At 39.2% G+C, this 20,742-nt stretch overlaps 1 protein-coding gene across 1 annotated transcript in view; it reads right to left on the bottom strand.

The window, feature by feature from the left end:
* Positions 1-20,167, bottom strand: part of GDPD1 (glycerophosphodiester phosphodiesterase domain containing 1) — a 56,448-nt gene extending 36,281 nt beyond the window's left edge. Inside the window, exons 1-2 of the mRNA XM_025996039.2 lie at positions 19,417-20,167; positions 2,111-2,153 (exon numbers count right to left, since the gene is read on the bottom strand). Coding sequence (XP_025851824.2) covers positions 2,111-2,153; positions 19,417-19,852 — 479 coding nt within the window. The 5' untranslated portion in view covers positions 19,853-20,167. The remainder of the gene's footprint in view (positions 1-2,110; positions 2,154-19,416) is intronic.
* Positions 20,168-20,742: the final 575 nt, after the last annotated feature.

The raw sequence follows: 20,742 nt of genomic DNA, 5'->3' as shown, positions 1-20,742 counted from the left end.
ATATCTTAAGTATAAAGAATGCTAAAATCAAAGTTATAAGCATTTTTTCCCAGGTAATATATATCACTATATCCCAGGCAACAAATATTTGATAAATCTAGTATATGGCAGTGGTAGTAGGTGACATATGTGTATGTGTGTGTCTCAGTGTAAACTGTACAAATAAATTTTATATATATGCATTATGTATGTTATATATATCTAGTTATATTATCTAGGTTTATACTTTATGTAATATATAATATATATATAGAGAGAAAGATGTTATATATATGATCTCAGAGAAGATTATTTATTTATTTTTATTTTTTTTAAAGATTTTATTTATTTATTCATGAGAGACACACACAGAGGCAGAGACACAGGCAGAGGGAGAAGCAGGCTTCATGCAGGGAGCCTGACGTGGGACTCGATCCTGGGTCTCCAGGATCAAGCCCTGGGCTGAAGGTGGCGCCAAACCACTGAGCCACCAGGGCTACCCAGAGAAGATCATTTAAAGTAACGTACTTTATCTTATTTTGACTTAAAATAATTTAAAATATTTTGTTTCAGAATCTGTAAAGTTCTTTCCACAGACAGGAGGAAAGTTTTGCATTTTTAGGGCTGTAGGAGAATTTGGAGATTATAGTCAAAGGCATTTTTTTTTTTTAAGATTTTATTTATTTATTTGAGAAAGAGCACTAGCAGGGAGAGCTGGAGAGGGAGAAGCAGGCTCCCTGCTCAGCGGGGAGCCCCATGCAGGGCTTGATGCCAGGACCCTGGGATCATAACCTGATCCAAAGGCAGGCGCTTAACCGACTGAGCCATCCAGGGGCCTCAAAGGCATTGAATTATAGAACAGGAAGAGTGAGCAATGATGAGCACAGTAGAATAGGATTTAGATGAAACTAGAATATGGAGAAACAGTACATTTGGACCCGATAACAGGAAAAATAAACTCTCAGGTGTCTTTGTTATTTTTATTTATTTTTAAGTACTCTCCATGCCCAACCTGGGGCTCGATTTTATAACCCCAAGATCAGGGATCCCTGGGTGGTACAGCAGTTTGGCGCCTGCCTTTGGCCCAGGGCGCGATCCTGGAGACCAGGGATCGAATCCCATGTCGGGCTCCCGGTGCATGGAGCCTGCTTCTCCCTCTACCTGTGTCTCTGCCTCTCTCTCTCTCTCTCTCTCTCTCTCCCTCTGTGTGTGTGTGTGTGTGTGACTATCATAAATAAATAAAAATTAAAAAAAAAATAACCCCAAGATCAAGGGTCGCATGCTCTACTGAACCAGCCAGGTGCACCCTACATTTTAAGGTGTCTTTGAATGATGAGAAACAGAACAAAAACTCAAGCCAACTTCTGATTTCTCAGCCCCAATTGTATGCATAAAAATGGCTCAACAAATATATAAGAAAATACCTTTCTTACTAAATATGGAAAGGTAAGGTCTTCCATGGGGTTTAACTTTTCATATTCTCTGCTTTATTTTTCAGGGAAAAGAAAACAGTGTTCTCACCATTACCACAGACTAATGATGATCATTTACTCTAAGACAGAGAACAAAGTATCAGTCAGCTTTCATTCCTGTCTCTCCTGCTGCTTTACTGTGAGGTATTCTAATAGAGATCTATATGAAATGTGAATAATTGAAACATTAGAGAAAATCTAATTTACCTTATTCAAAAAAAATAAGATTAATACTCATAAGGCTTCAAACAAGAAAGACTAGATCACAGTTTCAGGTCTGTAGAAGAATTACAGGGCAGACACATAATCCTATTCATAAACAGCAACCAATGTTAACAGTTGTTTCATTTTCTCCTTTTCTCTTTCTCTCCAAGACTAATTAGCATTACACACAGTGTGTTCCTTGTTACAAATGCCTTCTTTCAGCTTTAGAACTATAGTATCTTTTGATTACCCACAACTCTGATCTAGTTTTTCAGTTATGCAGAAGCCAGTCTTTGTAACACTTCAGACTAGCTAAAAAATAAAAAATAAAAAAAGTGATTTTAATAAAATAGAAACAATTGTCACAAGTGGATGTGACACGTATGCTATCCTCACTTTATGAATCATCATCACATCAAAGATAAACTATAAAGAATACCTTTTTGTATACTTACTGTTTAAAGGCTGCCATTGTATTCTCCAAATTTTCTCCAGCACCTGTGAAAACATTAAATTTAAACTTCATTTACTTGGCTAATTTGAACTTCTTAAATTTTTAATTTTGTTTAAAGATTTTATTTATTTTAAGGACACTTGGGTGGCTTGGCGGTTTGGCACCTGCCTAGGGCCCAGGGCACGATCCTGGAGACCTGGGTTCCAGTCCCGAGTCAGGCTCCCTGCAGGGAGCCTGCTTCTCCCTCTACCTGTGTCTCTGCCTCTCTCTGTGTCTCTCATGAATAAATAAATAAAATCTTAAAAAAAATTTTTTTTAAAATTTATTTTAAAGAGTGTGTAAGCACAAGCAGGGGGACGGAGGCAGAGGGAGAGGGAGAAGCAGGCTTCCCGCTGAGCAGGGCTTGATCTCAGGATCCCAGGGATCATGATCTGAGACAAAGGCAGAAGCTTACCTGACTTAGCCACACAGGCGCCCCTAATTTGAACTTTTTAATTTTTCCAGAAATTCACTTTAATAAGATACATCTAGTGGGAATCCCTGGGTGGCTCAGTGGTTTAGCACCTGCCTTCGGCCCAGGGCATGATCCTGGAGTCCCAGGATCGAGTCCCACATCAGGCTACCTGTATGGAGCTTGCTTCTCTGTCTGCCAGTGTCTCTGCCTCTCTCTCTCTCTCGGTCTCTGTGTCTCTCATGAATAAATAAATAAATCTTCAAAAAAAAGATATATCTAGTGAATCTTGATGTTTATATAGTGTGTAGACATTACAAGTGTTTTAAAGAATGTAATGGTATTTTTTTAATGTTTTTTTTTAATTTTTATTTATTTATGATAGTCACAGAGAGAGAGAGAGAGAGAGAGAGAGAGAGAGAGAGGCAGAGACATAGGCAGAGGAAGAAGCAGGCTCCATGCACTGGGAGCCGGATGTGAGATTCGACCCCGGGGCTCCAGGATCGCACCCTGGGCCAAAGGCAGGCGCCAAACCGCTGCGCCACCTAGGGATCCCTGTAATGGTATTTTGAATTGCTTTTTGGCTGCACCAGTAAGAAATAAAGATGACAACAAAGCCACAGCAACACAGAAAGGTTAGAACCTAAACATTTCTATAAAGCTACAATATTGGGACGCCTGGGTACCTCAGCAGTTCAATGTCTGCCTTCGGCTCAGGGCATGATCCCAGGCCCGAGATGGAGTCTCATATCGGGCTCCTCGCAGGGAGTCTGCTTCTCCCTCTGTGTCTCTACCTCTCTCTGTGTCTCTCATGAATAAATAAATAAAATATTTAAAAATAAATAAATAAAGCTACAATAGCAGGGAGGTACCTAGGTGGCTCAATGGTTGAGCATCTGCCTTTGGTTCAGGTCGTGATCCTGGGGTCCTGGGATCCAGTCCCCAGTCGGGCTTACCACAGGGAGCTACTTCTCCCTCTGCCTATGTCTCTGCCTCTCTGTGTCTCCCATGAATAAAGAAATAAAATCTTAAAAATAAAAAAAAAAAAGAAAAGCTACAGTATCAGCCTGTCATAGGAAAGACAGAAGAGGACTTGGTACATATACACCTTCTCAGAAACTGTTAAACATCTCCTCTACATCCCCATACTCTCTTATACATCTCTCTAATAAGGCATTTATCATATTATATCATAAATTATTAAACTGAATCCTCCTTTTCCTATAAATTACTAAAAAAAAGTGAATCCTTTAATCACCTTGGCCGAAGGCAGTATAGTGTAGTAGTTGAAGGTGGAGTTAGGATCTTTGCTCTCAAATCTATCTGATACTTGCATGACCTTAAGGAAAGTTACATAACCTCTTTGGGACTGAGCTTCCTTATCTATAAGAATAAGGGATACCTGGCTGGCTCAGTCAGTGGAATGTGAGACTCTATATCTCCGGGTTGTGAGTTCTAGGCCCACACTGGTAGGGGGGCGGCGGGGGCGGGGGCGGGTAGAGATTATTTTTTTTAAATGGGGGGGGGCCACTGGGTGGCTCAGTGGTTGAGCGTCTGCCTTTGGCCCTGGGCGTGATCTCAGAGTCACAGGATTGAGTCACACATCGGGCTTCCTGAATCAATCCTGCTTCTCCCTCTGCCTTATGTCTCTGCCTCTCTCTCTCTCTCTCTTTCTTTCATGAATAAATAAATAAAATCTTTAAAATTTTTTTATTGTTGTTAAGTAAACTTTACCCCCAACGTGGGGCTCAAACTCATGACCCTGAGATCAAGAGCGACATGTTCTACTGACCAGGTCAGCCAGGTACTCCCCCACCCCCCAAATAAAATCTTTAAAAAGAAAAAAAAAAGAATGAGGATGACGATAACACCTATCTCACAGGATTGATGTAATTAAATGAATTCACATGTCAGGTGCCTTATGTCATCAATTCAAAAAATGATAGTTTTTCCCTTTTTAACATCTTATAAGTTAGTGTGCATTTTACAACAGATAGTGTGTAATAGTTTATTTGGGCAAGATGTGCTCTCTCTTATCAGCATATTAAATATGTGCATTTTAGTGGTGCCTGGGTGGCTTAGTTAAACATCTAACTCTTTGCTTTTGGCCCTGATCATGATCTCAAGGTCATGAGATTGAGGCCCGAGATCGAGCCTTGCATTGGGTTCTACACTGAGCATGGAGTCTGCTTAAAATTCTCTCTCCTTCTATCCCTTCCCCACAGCAAAAAAGAAAAAATGTGCATTTTATAACTAATGGCATTAAATTCAATGAAATAATGAATATTCAGTAAAAGTAAAGGATTGCTATTCTTATCATATTGCCACTATTATGGTAACTGGTGCTTGGTGACAGTCCACTGACTGATGAATGAGTAATAGAATAATACTGCAATGACAAAAATGACACAGATAAAAAGTATCTAATATTATATAGGGATGCCTATGTGGCTCAGCAGTGTAGCACCTGCCTTCAGCCAGCCCAGGGCGTGATCCTGGAGTCCCAGATTGAGTCCCAAGTCAGGATCCTTGCATGGAGCCTGCTTCTCCCTCTGCTTGTGTCTCTGCCTCTCTCTCTCTCTCTGTGTCTGTCATGAATAAATAAATAAAATCTTTTTAAAAATATTATATACACTGGTTGAATCAATTAATATAACATGCTAGCTATAAGTTTTAAAATATTTTAAAACTGAAAGATTTCAGTATTACAAAAATTAATGGAAGGCACAGGAAAAACACTTCGGAAATATTATTCCAAATACTTCAGAAAAATAGCCAATTTCTTTTAAGAAAAAGAAACACTTCAAGTTTGTGGTACTGTTTAAGTATTAGCATTAAAATGTTTCACATACAATGCCATCTCGACATATTTGTGAAGATATTAAAATTTTCTTCTTCTTTTATATTGTTAGATTGTGCTTTTATGGCAACTTAATAATCAATAGAAACACAAAACATGGGGATCCCTGGGTGGCTCAGTGGTTTAGTGCCTGCCTTCGGTCCACGGCATGATCCTGGAGTCCTGGGATCAAGCCCCACAACAGGCTCCCTGCATGGAGCCTGCTTCTCCCTCTGCCTGTGTCTCTGCCTTTCTCTCTCTGTGTCTCTCATGAATAAATAAATAAAATCTTAAAAAAAAAAAACACATACACAAAGCATAAAGAAATGAATATATTAACTGAATGTTCTAGAGTTCCATAGTTTAGCAGAGAGAGTGGAATACCCATGTGAAAAAGGCTACTTTGATTTTAGGTTTACTTTAGTTACTAGAGTTGATGCCCAATAGAAATCAGATGAAGTAAATATGAAGACTATAGTTTAAAAAAAAAAAAGACTATAGTTTTTGTCAAAAGTAAGTGCTCCTTTGAGGTTAAATAATTTTTTTATATGTTAAATGACTTTTAAAAAGCTAGTTGGTGTTGGGGCCCCTGGGAGGCTCAGTTGGTTAAACCTTTGACTTTGGCTCAGGTCATGATCTCAGGGTGGTGAGATCAAGTCCCATGTTGGGCTCCACCCTGGGCATGGAACCTGCTTAAGAGTCTCTCTCCCTTTCCTTCTGCCCCTCCTCTCTCTTTCCTTCTCTCTCTCTTTCTCCCTCTCTAAAAAAAAATAAATAATAAATAATAATAATAATAATAGTAAATCTAGTTGGTATTTGTTTTAGTAAAAAACTATAGAAATATGTTATACTCAAATAATCAATATTCAAGAACAAAACACTCTGGAATATGACCAAAACAGACAAGAGTGCTACAAAAATGGTTATTAGCAGGTTAAATAAGTTAAGCTACTGACTGTTGTGCCAAAAAGCAAGGAAATCAAAAGGATACAGAAGCCATTTTAAATAAGCTCTCACTGGCCAAACCTGGGAAAATGTTAGCATCAAAATAATGACAGTAATGGATTGTTTTTTAGTTTGGCTTATCCACCTTTTTTAAAAAAAGATTTTATTTATTCATGAGAGACACACAGAGAGAAAGAGACAGAGATAGGCAGAGAGAGAGAAGCAGTCTCCCTGCAGGGAAGCCTGATGTAGGACTCATCCTGGGTCTCTAGGATCACGCCCTGGGCTAAAGGTGGCGCTAAACCGCTGAGCCATCTGCGCTGCCTGGCTTATCCACTTAAAAAAAAAAAGATTTTATTTATTTATCTGAGAGAGAGAGCATGCACAAGTTCAGGGGGGAGGGGCAGAGGGAGAGGGATAAGCAGACTCCCCACTGAGCAGGGAGCCCAAAGTGGGGCTAGATCCCAGGACCCCAAGATCATGACCTGAGCCGAAGGCAGACACTTAACTGAGCTACCCAGGCGCCCCAACAGTAATAGATTTTAAACCTTTTTTTTTTTTTTTTTACCATTTTCAAATATTGACTCCCCTGCTCCCAAAAAGAAAGAAAATATTGAATCCATTTTAATAAATGGACTGAAAGATTGATGAGGAATGGGATATTTACGTAGTTTCAAAAACCTCCCTACAGAGCACCTGGGTGGCTCAGGGGTTGAGCGTTTGCCTTTGGCCCAGGTCCTGATCTCGGGGTCCTGGGATTGAGTCCTGTATCAGGCTCTGCATAGGGAGCCTGCTTCTCCCTCTGCCTATGTCTCTGCCTCTCTGTGTCTCTCATGAATAAATAAATAAATAAATCTTAAAAAAAAAAAACAAACCCAAACACCTCCTTACAAAAGTAATTATTCAAAAAAAAAAAAAGGTAATTATTCATTACAAAGTAAAGAGTAGCTTCAGGGATGCCTGGGTGGTTCAGCGGTTGAGCATCTGCCTTTGGCTCAGGGCGTGATCCTGGAATTCGGGATCAAGTCCTGCATCAGGCTCCCTGTGAGGAGGCTGCTTCTCCCTCTGACTGTGTCTCTGACTCTCCCTCTGTGTGTCTCTCATAAATAAATAAATCTTAAAAAAAAAAAAAAAAGTAGCTTCAAAATAAAAAAGCCCGGCAGACAGTACCTTCCACCTTCACCAAGAGACCAAAGTCAATAAATATCATAGTCCTTCAAGCTGACTTTTGTGTCTTTCCATTTTCTTTGCTTTTTGACATAATAAAGCAGTCAGTAGTTTAACTTAATAAGTCAAATAAATAGCAGTTATCTCCAGGTGGCTGAAATACAAATTATTTCTAATATGCATTCTTCTATATCTTACAAACCCTCTACAATAAATATGCACTATTTTTAAGATAGAGAGGAGAATCAAAATCAAAACATGGCATATGCCTGCAACGTTCTCTTCACCACAGCCTCCCAATATTTTTTAATCTTAACACCAGAATGAATTCAATTCTCATCTCCTCCATGAAATACTTTCTTATCACTTTAGATTACAATTCTTTTCACAGTCAATGCTTTAAACTTTAGTTCCCAACCATTTTATTTAAAGATTTTGTTTATTTGTTTGACAGAGTACAAGGAGGGGGAATGGCAGGCAGAGGGATGGGGAAAAGCAGGCTCCCGTTGAGCAAGGAAACTGATGCAGGGCTTGATCTCAGGACCTTGGGATCATGACCCAAGAGGAAGGCAGACACTTAACTGACTGAGCTACCCAGGTGCTCCAGTTCCCAACCATTTTGGTCTCAGGATTCTTTTTCTGAGTACTCAGAGAGCTTTTGATTATGTGGGTTAAAGATTTATTTATTTATTTATTTATTTATTTATTTATTTATTTATTTATTTATGAGAGCACATGTGCATGAGCAGGGGGAGGAGCAGAGGGAGAAAGACAAGTGGACTCCACGATGAGCATGGAGCAGAAAGTGGGGCACACCCTGAGATTATGACCTGAGCTGAAATCAAGATGCTTAACTGACTGAGTCACCCAGGATCCCCTTGATTATGTGGGTTATATCATTAATAATTACATATTGAATATTGGGGAACCTGGGTGGCTCAGTAGTTCAGCATCTGCCTTTGGCTCAGATCATGATCCTGGGGACCTGGGACTGAGTCCCTCATCGGGCTCCCCACAGGGAGCCTACTTCTCCCTCTGCCTATGTCTGTCTCTCTCTCTATGTCTCTCATGAATAAATAAAATCTTTAAAAAAATTCAATATTTAAAAAAAAATTTTTTTTTTAATTTTTAAGTAATCTCTAGGCCCAACATGGAACTCAAATTCACAACCCTGAGAACAAGAGTTGTATGTTCCATTGACTGAGCCAGCCAGGGACCCCCAGTATTAAAAATGTTTGTTTGTTTGTTTGTTTATTTATTTATTTATAAAAGATTTTATATTTTATTCATGAGAGACAGAAACAGAGAGAGGCAGAGACATAGGCAGAGGGAGAAGCAGGTTCCCCTGCAAGGATCCCATGTGGGACTTGATCCCGGATTCTGGATTCAGGACCTGAGCCAAAGGCAGATACTCAACCACTGAGCCATCCAGGCATCCCCAAAATTTTTAATTTATTTATTTGAAATAGCAGTAATAAACCCATTACATGTTAACATAACTTTTTTTTTTGTTAACATAACATTTTATGAAAATAATTAACTATCTTCCCAAACTATTTAATAAAAAGTGGCATTATTTTACATTTTTGCAAATCACTTTACTGCTTTATAGAAGGTAGCCAGATTCTTATATCTGCTTCATACATGTATATCAACCCTCACACAGGTAGTTGGAAAAGAAAGATTCTTTTTTGATACTGCACCAAATTTTAACAAGTAGTAGTTTCTTTTTTTTTTTTTTTATTATTAATTTTTTTAATTTTTATTTATTTATGATAGTCACACACAGAGAGAGAAAGAGAGAGAGAGAGGCAGAGACACAGGCAGAGGGAGAAGCAGGCTCCATGCACCGGGAGCCCGACGTGGGATTCGATCCCGGGTCTCCAGGATCGCGCCCTGGGCCAAAGGCAGGCGCTAAACCGCTGCGCCACCCAGGGATCCCCAAGTAGTAGTTTCTTAAAAGTTAGTTTCGCTGTAGAATCTGAATCATACGAATGACTTTTTCATACTCTATTACATGAAAATCATCTTGAATGTAGTTTGTTTGTTTAAGCAGGCTCCATGCCCAGCAGGACTTGAACTCACAACCCTGAAATCAGGAGTCCAGTTCTCAACCGACTGAGCCACCAAGGCACCCCTAAGTCCATCTTAAACTTTGAATGGATCTTTCAGTCACACATGGTTTTATACCACGCATTGTTCTTTTAGAAAATACTAATTCACTGAATCATGTGGATCTTCTAAATGTTGACACATTTCATTATAAAAGATTTTTTATTTAATTTTTTAAAAATATTTTATTTATTTATTCATGAGAGGCACAAAGAGAGAGGCAGAGACACAGGCAAAGGGAGAAGCAGGCTCCCTCCTCACAGGAAGCCTGATGCGGGATTTGATCCTATGACCCCGGGACCACACCCTGAGCCAAAGGCGGACATTCAACCACTGAGCCACTCAGGTGTCCCTCATTATACAATATTTTTTAAAGTCATATATGGGAATGTCTGGGTGGCTCAGTGGTTGAACGTCTGTCTTTGGCTCAGGGCGTGATCCTGGAGTCCGGGGATTGAGTCCCACATCGGGCTTCTTGCATGGAGCCTGCTTCTCCCTCTGCCTGTGTCTCTGCCTCTCTTTCTCTGTATCTCTCATGAATAAATAAATAAAATCTTGGGGATCCCTGGGTGGCTCAGCGGTTTAGCGCCTGCCTTTGGCCCAGGGCGCGATCCAGGGGTCCCGGGATCGAGTCCCACATCGGGCTCCCGGCATGGAGCCTGCCTCTCCCTCCTCCTGTGTCTCTGCCTCTCTCTCTCTCTATGTCGATCATAAATAAATAAATCTTTAAAAAAAAATAAAAAAAATTAAAATCTTTACAAACAACAACAACAAAATAAAGTCACATTTGTTAATACCTTACCTCATCAGGAAAATCTTTAGAAAGCTATCAAGCTCACAGTGGAGGATACAAGTTTTCCAAATTTCTAATTTTTGCTTGAAAATTCAAATGTAACCATTGGTACTGCCTTAATAGAAGGCAGCTACCTTATTTTTCTTCTAATGACAGACATAATTTTCAAGAATATATTTGCTGAATATTCAAGTCTAAACTAGTTTTTTTTTTTTTTAAGTAAAAATGGTGTTCAGTGAGAAAAAAAATAAAGGCTAATTCAGCTCACCATTCAAATGATTGCACAAGTGCTTTTCCTCAAGACAACCACCATTGTACTTTGATATGCGACAAAAATATCTTGTATGCACTTCCAATTTTGTCACACAAAATATTAAAAGGTATGGGTACTCAGGGTGCCTGGCTGGCTCAGTTTGTAGAGTATGCAACTCTTGATCTCAGGACCATGAGTTCAAGCCCCATGATGGGCATAAAGCTTATTTAAAATAAAATTTTTAAAAAGACATCTACTTAAAAAAAAAGTTATGTGTACTCAAGGGTTGAAATTAAATAAAATAATTTTTATTAATACATCAAATATATTCTTATTTTATTCTTAAAAGGCATGAGTGACCCATGCCTTTAAAAAAAAAACTGAGTAAAAAAAAAAAAAAAAAAAAAAAAAAAAAAAAAAAACTGAGTGCATGATGGTCAATGTTTGTAACCAGGTGATGGGTTCATGGAGTCTTAATACTTTTGCATATATTTGAATTGAAATGATTTTTTGGTTTGGGGAAATTGAGTTAGGCAAAAATAGGACAGAGATTCAGTACTCTGAAATAAACTTTCCCATAGTTAATACAATTTTTACTAATATTTACATTCCAAGTGTGCATATCTGTTTTTTATGTCTGCTTTCCATATTGATTTTAATTATTATTCATTTAAACCTAACAGCTTGGGGCACCTGAGTGGCGCAGTCAGTTAAGCATCTGACTTGGTTTTTGGTCAAATCATGATCTCAGGGTCCTGGGATCAAGCACCACATCAAGCTCCATGCTCAGCATGGAGTCTGCTTGACATTCTCTCCTTCTCCCTTTGCCCCTCCCATTTGTGCTATCTCTCTCTCTCTCAAATAAATAAATAAGTAATCTTTAAGCCTAACAACTTAAGCATGAAAACATTATTACTTAAGATCTTTGATTTTATAAGTTTATGAAATTAATAGTATTAAATAAAACAATGAAAAGATAATTGAAATATTAAAAAATTAATAGAAGCTATACACTGTACTTAGTAATTTACATATCATTTTATTAAAACTCCCATAACCAGGGGCACCTGGGTGGCTCAGTGGTTGAACATCTGCCTTTCACTCAGCTTGTGATCCTGGGGTCCTGAGATTGAGTCCCACATCAGGCTCCTCATGGGGAGCCTGCTTCTCCCTCCGCCTATGTCTCTGCCTCTTTCTCTGTGTCTCTCATGAACAAGAAAGAAAAAGAAAGAAAGAAAGAAAGAAAGAAAGAAAGAAAGAGAAAGAAAGAAAGAAAAAGAAAGAAAGAAAGAAAGAAAGAGAAAGAAAGAAAGAAAGAAAGAAAGAAAGAAAGAAAGAAAGAAAAAGAAAGAAAGAAAGATAGAAAGAAACTCACAATCAGAAAAAAAAATGGGTACAGCCACATAGCTAACAAGGGGAACTATGATTCACGAATAAGCTATATGATTTCAGATCCCATCTTTTCCATCACTATGTAGCAGCTTTTATGCTGTCACTCATGGAATGCCTTTATTTCAGTTTTATATCTATTTATATTGGTCACTATTCCCATATTCTTCTATTTGTTTCTAAAGCTTGAAGATAAAGTCCATAATGATAATACAAATTACTTGTTAGATACATATGGTGAAAGCCTGGAGAGTAACTAAGGGACTAATTAAAAAGTATGCCATTCCTCTCCAAGGAATTATTTATTGGTACGTAGCTCTTGTCTCACGAAATTATTTGAATACCTTTTCTTTTTTTGTTTTTAAGATTACTTATTTATTTATTCATGAGAGACACAGAGAGGCAGAGACATAGGCCAAAGGAGAAGCAGGCTCCCCAAGGGGACTCAATTCCAGGACCCCAGGATCATGACCTATTGAATTCCTTTTCTTTCCAGTTACCATATCACTTATAGAAGCACACTTGCCACCAATTTTTCTTTTCCTTCAGTAATCAGTTTAAAGAATGCCTGGCTTTGCAAATCACCATCTGACATATAAACAAATGTTTAATTTTTTAATTAGTTATTAAATTATGAAATGGGGAAGAGAATGAATGTCACAGATTTTACATGGTGCCCTAATATGTTTATAATTCTTCTGCTTACATCATACTGCCTCCCTCTTCCAGTTCACATTTTTCACTTCATTGAGAAAACCTTCTCTGAAAAGTTCCAATTCACTTTATTCATAGCTTCACTATATACTTCCCAAGTTTTCTTTTTCTTTTTTTTTTTTTTTTATGATAGTCACACAGAGAGAGAGAGAGAGGCAGAGACACAGGCAGAGGGAGAAGCAGGCTCCATGCAAGGAGCCCAACATGGGACTTGATCCCAGGACTCTAGGATCATGCCCCGAGCCAAAAGCAGATGCTCACCATTGAGCCTCTTATATATAGTGCTTCATAATTACTTTGTGATCAGTTAATTATTTCTTTTTTTTTAATATTTATTTATTTATTTTAGAGAGAGAGCAGGGGGAGGGGCAAAGGGAGAGTTTCAAGCAGACACTGTGCTGAGCACAGAACCTGACAGGGTGCTCAATCACTTGACTCTGAGATCACAACCTGAGCTGAAACCAAGAATCAGATACTTAACCAACTGTGTCACCCAGGTACCCCGTGATCAGTTAATTTCTGATAGGACAGATAAAGTAAAGGAAACATTCTCTTCTGTATCTTTAATTAGATTTAGATGCTGTGAAGTAAAGAAATAACTGTTCAGTTTTCTTTTTACCTCTAAATGTTTATAAACCAATAAACATTGTAGAGTTGTTTTAGTTATTTCCAACCACTATTATTAACATCTTTGTATACATTATATGTGTGTGTGATGTTTGCAAAAGCAATGACAAACATAACCATGTGCATCAGACACACATAAAAAACAACAAAAAGCCCTCCAAAATGAAATATTTTCTGATATTGGAAAAGATAGCTTAGTATAAATGAAACATATCCTAATGTTTGAGACATGATCCTATCTCAACTCAAAATGAAATTATTCAATAAGTCAAGCAAAAAAGTTAAGTTCCTTCTTCATTTTTTTCCTTTCCTTTCTTTCTTTTGTGTGAGAGTGGGAGCATGCAAGCAGGGGTTGGGGGGGCACAGTGGGAGAGGGAGAGAGAATCTTAAGCAGGCTCCAAGCCAGCATGAGGCCCTACACGGGGCTTGATCTCATGACCCTGAGATAATGACTGAGCTGAAATCAAGAGTCAGGCATTTAACCAACTGAGACACTCAAGTGCATCACTTCTTCATTTCTAAATTCATTTGTTCGTTCAATATTTATAGCATGCCTTGGAAATAGTATATATGATTTACCTAAGAGTATAAAGAGCTTGTAAGGAGTAAAGATGGTGTATACTAAGAGCATTTCTCTTTTTTTAGTTTTTTAAATTTTTTATTTATTATTATTTTTTAAAGATTTTACTTATTTATTCATGAGAGACACACAGAGAGAGGCAGAGACACAGGCAGAGGGAGAAGCAGGCTCCATGCAGGGAACCTGACTTGGGACTCGATCCCGGGTCTCCAGGATCACATCCTGGGCTGAAGGCAGCACTAAACCGCTGAGCCACCCGGGCTGCTCTAAGAGCATTTCTCAATATGGGTTCCCTAGAACACTGCAGACTTGTTTCTGTATGTCAAGGGAAAAAAAAAAAAAAAACTGGTGAAATCTGTATTTATAGGTATAAAAAAACTAAACACATCAATAGTACAGAAGAATATGCAAACTGTATACTGATACTCAAACTTTATATTGATACACAGGCAGCATTTACCGACTACCACATGTATGCTTCTTCAGTGATAAGTGGTTTTTGTTATGTATCCTGTCATAATTTCAATAATTTCTCTATAAAAATTGTCATTTCAGTGTTTTCTATAATGATATTTTTATATTTAATTTTTCTAAATTTATATACAATTTAAGACATATATATTTCAGCCATTCCTGAAAATAAGTACATTTTAGTTTGCTTTTTTTTTTAAATTTTTTATTTATTTATTTATGATAGTCGCACAGAGAGAGAGAGGCAGAAACACAGGCAGAGGGAGAAGCAGACGCCATGCACCGGGAGCCCGACGTGGGATTCGATCCCGGGTCTCCAGGATCGCGCCGTGAGCCAAAGGCAGGCGCTAAACCGCTGCGCCACCCAGGGATCCCCTGCTTTCTTAAGCAGGAAATGATATTAACTTATCATTAAATAAATGATAAACAACTTCATTGCTAATAAGGTATCAGTAGGAGTGAGCCAGTTGAGGAAATGAATGAGGAAAAGTCCTTGTTGAAAGGGCACTTGGCTGGCTCAGCTGGAAGAGCATGTGACTCTTGATCTCGGGGTTGTGAGTTTGAGCCTCATGTTGGATGCAGGGATTACTAAAAAATAAAAGGAAAAGAAAAAAGTCCTCATTGAAAAGTGAGTAAGAGTTCCCTGAAAATAGAAATGAGGGAACAAGAAGAAAAAGAATTGATACCCTACATGGGATGTGTTTCAGGATGCAACTACAGAATACCACTTCCAGTGATACTTTTGAGACTCAAATTGATTTTTCAATTTCTTCCTTGGAAGTCCAATTAAAGTTTGGAACCCAGAAGCAGCCAGCGTCCAATAGTAAACTTACCCTCAAACTTATCACTGGCCAAATCATTCTGTGGCAGGATGCCCAGATTGTGACAATACTCTTTCTCAAGATCAAGGGTAAAAGATTAAGAGGGAAGGTGATTTTTTTTTTTTTTAATTCTTTGGCCACTGAACCCTTAATACGTAGACTTAAAAAAAAAAAAAAAAAAAAAAAAAGCCTGTTGCCGGACACCTGGCAGATGCCTGGTGGCTCAGTGGTTGAGCCTCTGCCTTTGGCTCAGGGCGTGATCCCTGGATCAAGTCCCACATCGGGCTCCCTGCATGGAGCCTGCTTCTCCCTCTGCCTATGTCTCTGCCTCTCTCTGTGTGTCTCTCATGAATAACTAAATAAAGTCTTAAAAAAAAAAAAGTCTGTTGCTTAATTCAACTGGCTCATAGAGATAGATTGAGGAATCTTAGACTAAGTTATTTCCCTATCTCCCTGCAATCATACCTCTAACCAGCTCAATTGGAATCTGAAAAAAAAAAAAATGTATATACAGTATGATTACAAGTATCAGAAAATATATATTTAAAGGATATACTTCAAAATGTTAATAGGGATTATATACTTTCATAGAGAAATTAAGAAAATAGGCTTTGAGAGTATTGCTTGCTCTCCAGTTGATCTAAAAGGTGCATCTTTGATCTTATTGGTGTTTCATCAATACATTGTAGTTATAAAAGGTGTTCTTTGGTCAAATAAATTTAGGAGACACATAGGAGGGATCTAGCATGCAGTAGATAATTAGAAGACAATAATTTATTATTTTAAGGGCACCTGGGTGGCCAGGTTTAAGCATCTGCCTTTGGCTCAGGTCACGATCCTAGGGTCCTGGGATCAAGCCCCACATCAGACTCCATGCTCAATGGGGAACCTGCTTCTCCCTTTCCTATTCCCCCTGCTTGTGTGCTCCCTCTCTCTGTGTCAAATAAATAAAATCTAAAATAGTAGTAATAATAATTTATTATTTTAATTATATTAGGATCTGCACTAGAAGCTAGAGACAGAAGCATTAATAAAAGCTGAAACCCGCCCTTGAGGAACTCACAGTCTAGTAAGGGAGGCAGATATATTAACATAGCCCATTACAATATAATGTAATACAATATATATGCTCTAAAGAGGCAAGAACAAAATAAACCTACAGAATTTAATTTTTGAAACATTAGGATGCCTGGGTAGCTCAGAGGTTGAGCATCTGCCTTCAGCACAGGGCGTGATCCTGGAGTTCTGGAATCAAGTTTCACTCTCTGCATGGAGCCTGCTTCTACCTCTGCCTATGTCTCTGCCTTCTCTCTGTGTCTCTCATGAATAAATAAATAGATAAAATCTTTAAAAATTAATAATAATTTTTGAAACATTAATTTCCTCTTTCAAGGATAATTTTAGTAAAAGGCAATAATATGTTCATTAAAATTTTGAAAACAAAAGTATAGGTTGATCTTATTCTTTCTCATTCAATTCAAAGTTCTAATACATAATACATATATGGATCCCTATATCCGTGCTTATATTTCAAAAACAATTTTACAGTCTTCAAAGTCCATTTTATATACCTAATCCTCTCAACCCAGAGAGAAGCAAGGCAAAGAGTCCCCATTTACAAATAAGGAAACTAAGTCTTCTTCCCAAGGCTAACTAGTGGTCTAGAATCTGACCCGGGTGATAATACAGACACAGTACAGTACACATTAAGGGTTTCGAGTTATAGCGATTCTGGTATATACTTTATAAGATATATTGATCAATGTTTCAGTCTCGGAATGGTCATAGATCTGATTTACATAAAATAGCAGGTATTTGAAGTTTGGGCAATAGAGAATCAGCCCAAATGTTAGTAATAAGCACAGAGAGACCAGTGATGGTTGTTGGCAGTGTCCAAGACAAAAATAAAAAGTAGCAAGGAAGTGACTCCTTCTTCGACTATTATTTTCCAGAAACTTGGTATCTTGAGTTACAAAGTATTTTTTTAGTAAATAGCTCCTCTATCACTCTGGATTCAATTGTATTATTTGGAGCACATACTCAACAAAAGCATATTAAGCACTAACAACATAGGGACTTACTACAGTGCATTAGGACCATCATATAAGTAAATAGATTCAAATCTGCAGATATTTAACAAGATTATCATGACAGTTTCAGTTATATATCTTTGAATATACAAATACTGATCCCATATTTGCAAATAATGAATGGAAATTTTTATGTAAGGGGTGAAACTGAAATAACTGAAAATGACTTTATATCTAGGGAAAAATATTTTTAAAGTATTTCCAATAGTAAATAAGAATTGTAGATCTAGCTTATCCTGGTTTTAATACTGACTACATTGATCTAGCACATATTTTTCTAACCTCTATGGAGTTGTTTTTTCACCTGTAGTGCATCGCAAAAATTCAAAAAATTAACATGCATTTTTCTAAAATAAAATTTAGATTATCTACAATGACAGTTTAGATAGCTTTTTAGAGAATCTAGTTTTGTTTTGGTTTGGATTTTTAGTAAGAACATTTTTCTTTTTTTTTTTTTAATCATTAAACACAGAGCACCTGGCTGCTCAGTCAGAAGAATGTGCAACTCTTGATATCAGGGTTGTGAGTTCAGACCCCACTGGGTGTAGAGGTTACTTACATAAATAAACAACAACAACAACAACAACAACAAGTAAGTCTTTAAAAAAATAAAGTAGGTAAACACAACTGTAGTATGTGTACTGCCTATCTCCAGAATAACAGGACTACTACCATCGAAAATTGCTTCTACAGCAACAATTTAAACACTAAAAGTTGGATTGGGGCTTTAATAGTTGAAAGCATATTAGCAGTCATGTCATCCTACGCTTTAACTATGTATCTAATTAAACCAAATAAGCAATAACAGGGCATTTAGCTGGTGACCCCTTGATGCTTTTCACGAGTAGAGGGACTAGCATAACTATTGCAGTCACTCTTCAGAACTATGCTTAACATAAAATTGTACAGGTTATACAGAAGAATGCCAATGCATTTCTGTCATATTTAAAACTGTATTCCTGGCCAGTTCTTGTTAGAAAATACAGTACTAAATCAAGTTTTAGACTGTAAACTCCTCTAAAATTCACCATTTCAAGGATTGGCCTGTAAATTCCAAGCAGTTTTAACCTAATTTAACATTCACCTCTAAAGGACAGTTAAAATTGATCGACTAAATCAGATTTCACAACATTTTATACATCATACTTGAAATAAAGACTCATTATTTTGCGATAATGAAGAGGCAAAGATTTGGTCTGCTGTTTGGGAAATTACAGGATGGACTATCTAGGCTCCTTTTAGTAAGATACTTTCCCAAGAAACACCTTCTTTGTTTTCTTTAAACAATATAGTCCTGTCATAAACTACATCATCTTTTTGTCTTTAGGAAATCCAGGTGTCATTGCTCAGGTGCTGGGTGGGGCTTAAAAAAAAAAAAAAAAACCAAAGCAGGTGTAAGGTTTGCTCCCTTGGGAACGAGAACGCTCCAATTTCTGTCCCAGTCCAACCTAAGCTCTAATTGTGACCTTGGGAAGTGTCCCCAAGTCAGGGACTAGGTTTCCATCTCCTCTTAATCATCAGTGCTCAGAAGGGGAGGCTGGGGGTGGGGCGCCAGCCCCCAGGGACTGCAGACAACCAGGCTGCATCACGCTCCAGGTTCACGCAGTTCCTCAACCCTCGAAGCTCGTCGCCCCAGATCTTCCTACAAGCTCAGCCACCGGCTCCACTCCGGACAGTCGGTTCCGGTTCCCCGGCGGGGTACCCTGGCTCTGCTCGGCGCTCCCCACCCCCCTTGCAATCATCCTTCCATCTGCCGAGAAACGCTCCATCTACCCTTAATTCTCACAGCCTCCTTCAGAGAACCTCTGACACCGCTGCACTTGAGATTCCCCCACCATGGCTCGGTCTCAAGATCCCTTACCTCCCTTCAAGAGACCTCCCCTTCACATCGCCTTCACCTCCAGGGAGCCCTCTTTCGCACACCCCATTCTTCCTCAAACTCTCAAGCATTTCCACCCGCCAGCCTTTTGCGGAGCTCTAAAGGACGCTCAGCTCTAGTTGGGGGGGGAAGCCTCCCCCACCTCCGCCAACGAGATCTGGGGACCCCCCTCTCACCTCCGCGGTGAGAGATGTGTTTACTGAGGAATCGCTGCTTCTTTCTCGGGTGCAACAAGGTTGGGTATTTGAGCAACAAGAATGAAGTCACCAAGTACCCTCCCAGGGTGGAGAGAAGGTAAAAAGCCGCGGTGGACGACATCTCAGCCACCGTGTGGGAAGTCTCCCACCTCCGGGCCCTCTGAACTCCGCTGCGGCGGTCGCAACGGCTGCGGCGGCGGCGGCGGCGGCGGCGGCGGCGGCGGCGGCAGCTGCAGCTGCTCGAGGTCTGCTCGCCCCCAGCCGGTGCCAGCGGTGCAGCGCACTTGTCGGCGCCAGCCCTCCACGCAGGCGCAGCAGACCCCAGGCGTCTGAGTAACAAAGGAGCTGCGGTACGCAGGCGCGCTCTGGCTGCTGGGTAGGAACCTGCAGAGGTCCGGTAGTGAGCATTTGTCATCTAGCTCCGGGGTAGAACCCGCAGCTTCTCTGAAAATCTCCAAACTGAGGCGAAAGCTTGGAAACCTGCCAGTGTCTTCGCCATCACTCAGGCAGAAAAGGCTGCTCCAAGATAGCCTTCAGGGACGGCCTGACAATTAGAAAATCCTCATCAAAAAAGGAGATTCCAGGGTCCCTGAGTGGCTCAGTGGTTGATGGTCTGCCTTTGGCTCAGGTCGGGATCCCAGGGCTCCTAGGATCCAGTCCACATGAGGCTCCCTGCAGGGAGCCTGCCTCTCCCTCTGCCTTGGTCTCTGCCTCTCTTTCATGAATAAATAAAATCTTGGAAAAAAAAAAAAAAAAAAAGATTCCAGGGCACATCTTAGCCCTGACTCTAGCAAGTTGCAAAGAACTGTTACTAATGGAGGAGTTAAAGCTTGCTAAAACAAATGGTAAACTCGTCCATTTGATGAAAATGGAGTTTTCCAAAAAAAAAAAAAAAAATGGAGTTTTCCCTATCGTTACACATACCATAAGAGGTCCTAATTTATCAGCCAAAATTTGAGGCATCCTTCTCTCATTCCACTGTGACAATGCAATCCTCACGCTTTATACAGGATAGACCGTCAAGATATATTTGTTGATTTGCAAGTCTACTTAAAATAAGAAAACATTCGCAAGGTTATAGGTTATTACTGAAAAGTCTTAGATAGGAAACTGAATCCCAGAAGACCCAACTAGTTTTCCTTTCATCCATACTTCCAGGTTTATATAAGGAAAATATGGGACAAAGGTGGCTACATTTAGGAGGAGGGTAGTGAAAGTCAAGCTGATCACTGTCTTAGAGTAAATCATGGGTGGGGCCTTGCTGGCTCAGGGCAGTTCTTATTGCTTGAGGGAGTAGTTTCAGTT

Source organism: Vulpes vulpes, chromosome 2 (genome assembly GCF_048418805.1).
Source record: "Vulpes vulpes isolate BD-2025 chromosome 2, VulVul3, whole genome shotgun sequence".
Taxonomy (NCBI): domain Eukaryota; kingdom Metazoa; phylum Chordata; class Mammalia; order Carnivora; family Canidae; genus Vulpes; species Vulpes vulpes.
Note: the sequence above shows the minus strand (reverse complement) of the source record. Positions and strands in the feature narration are given on the sequence as shown.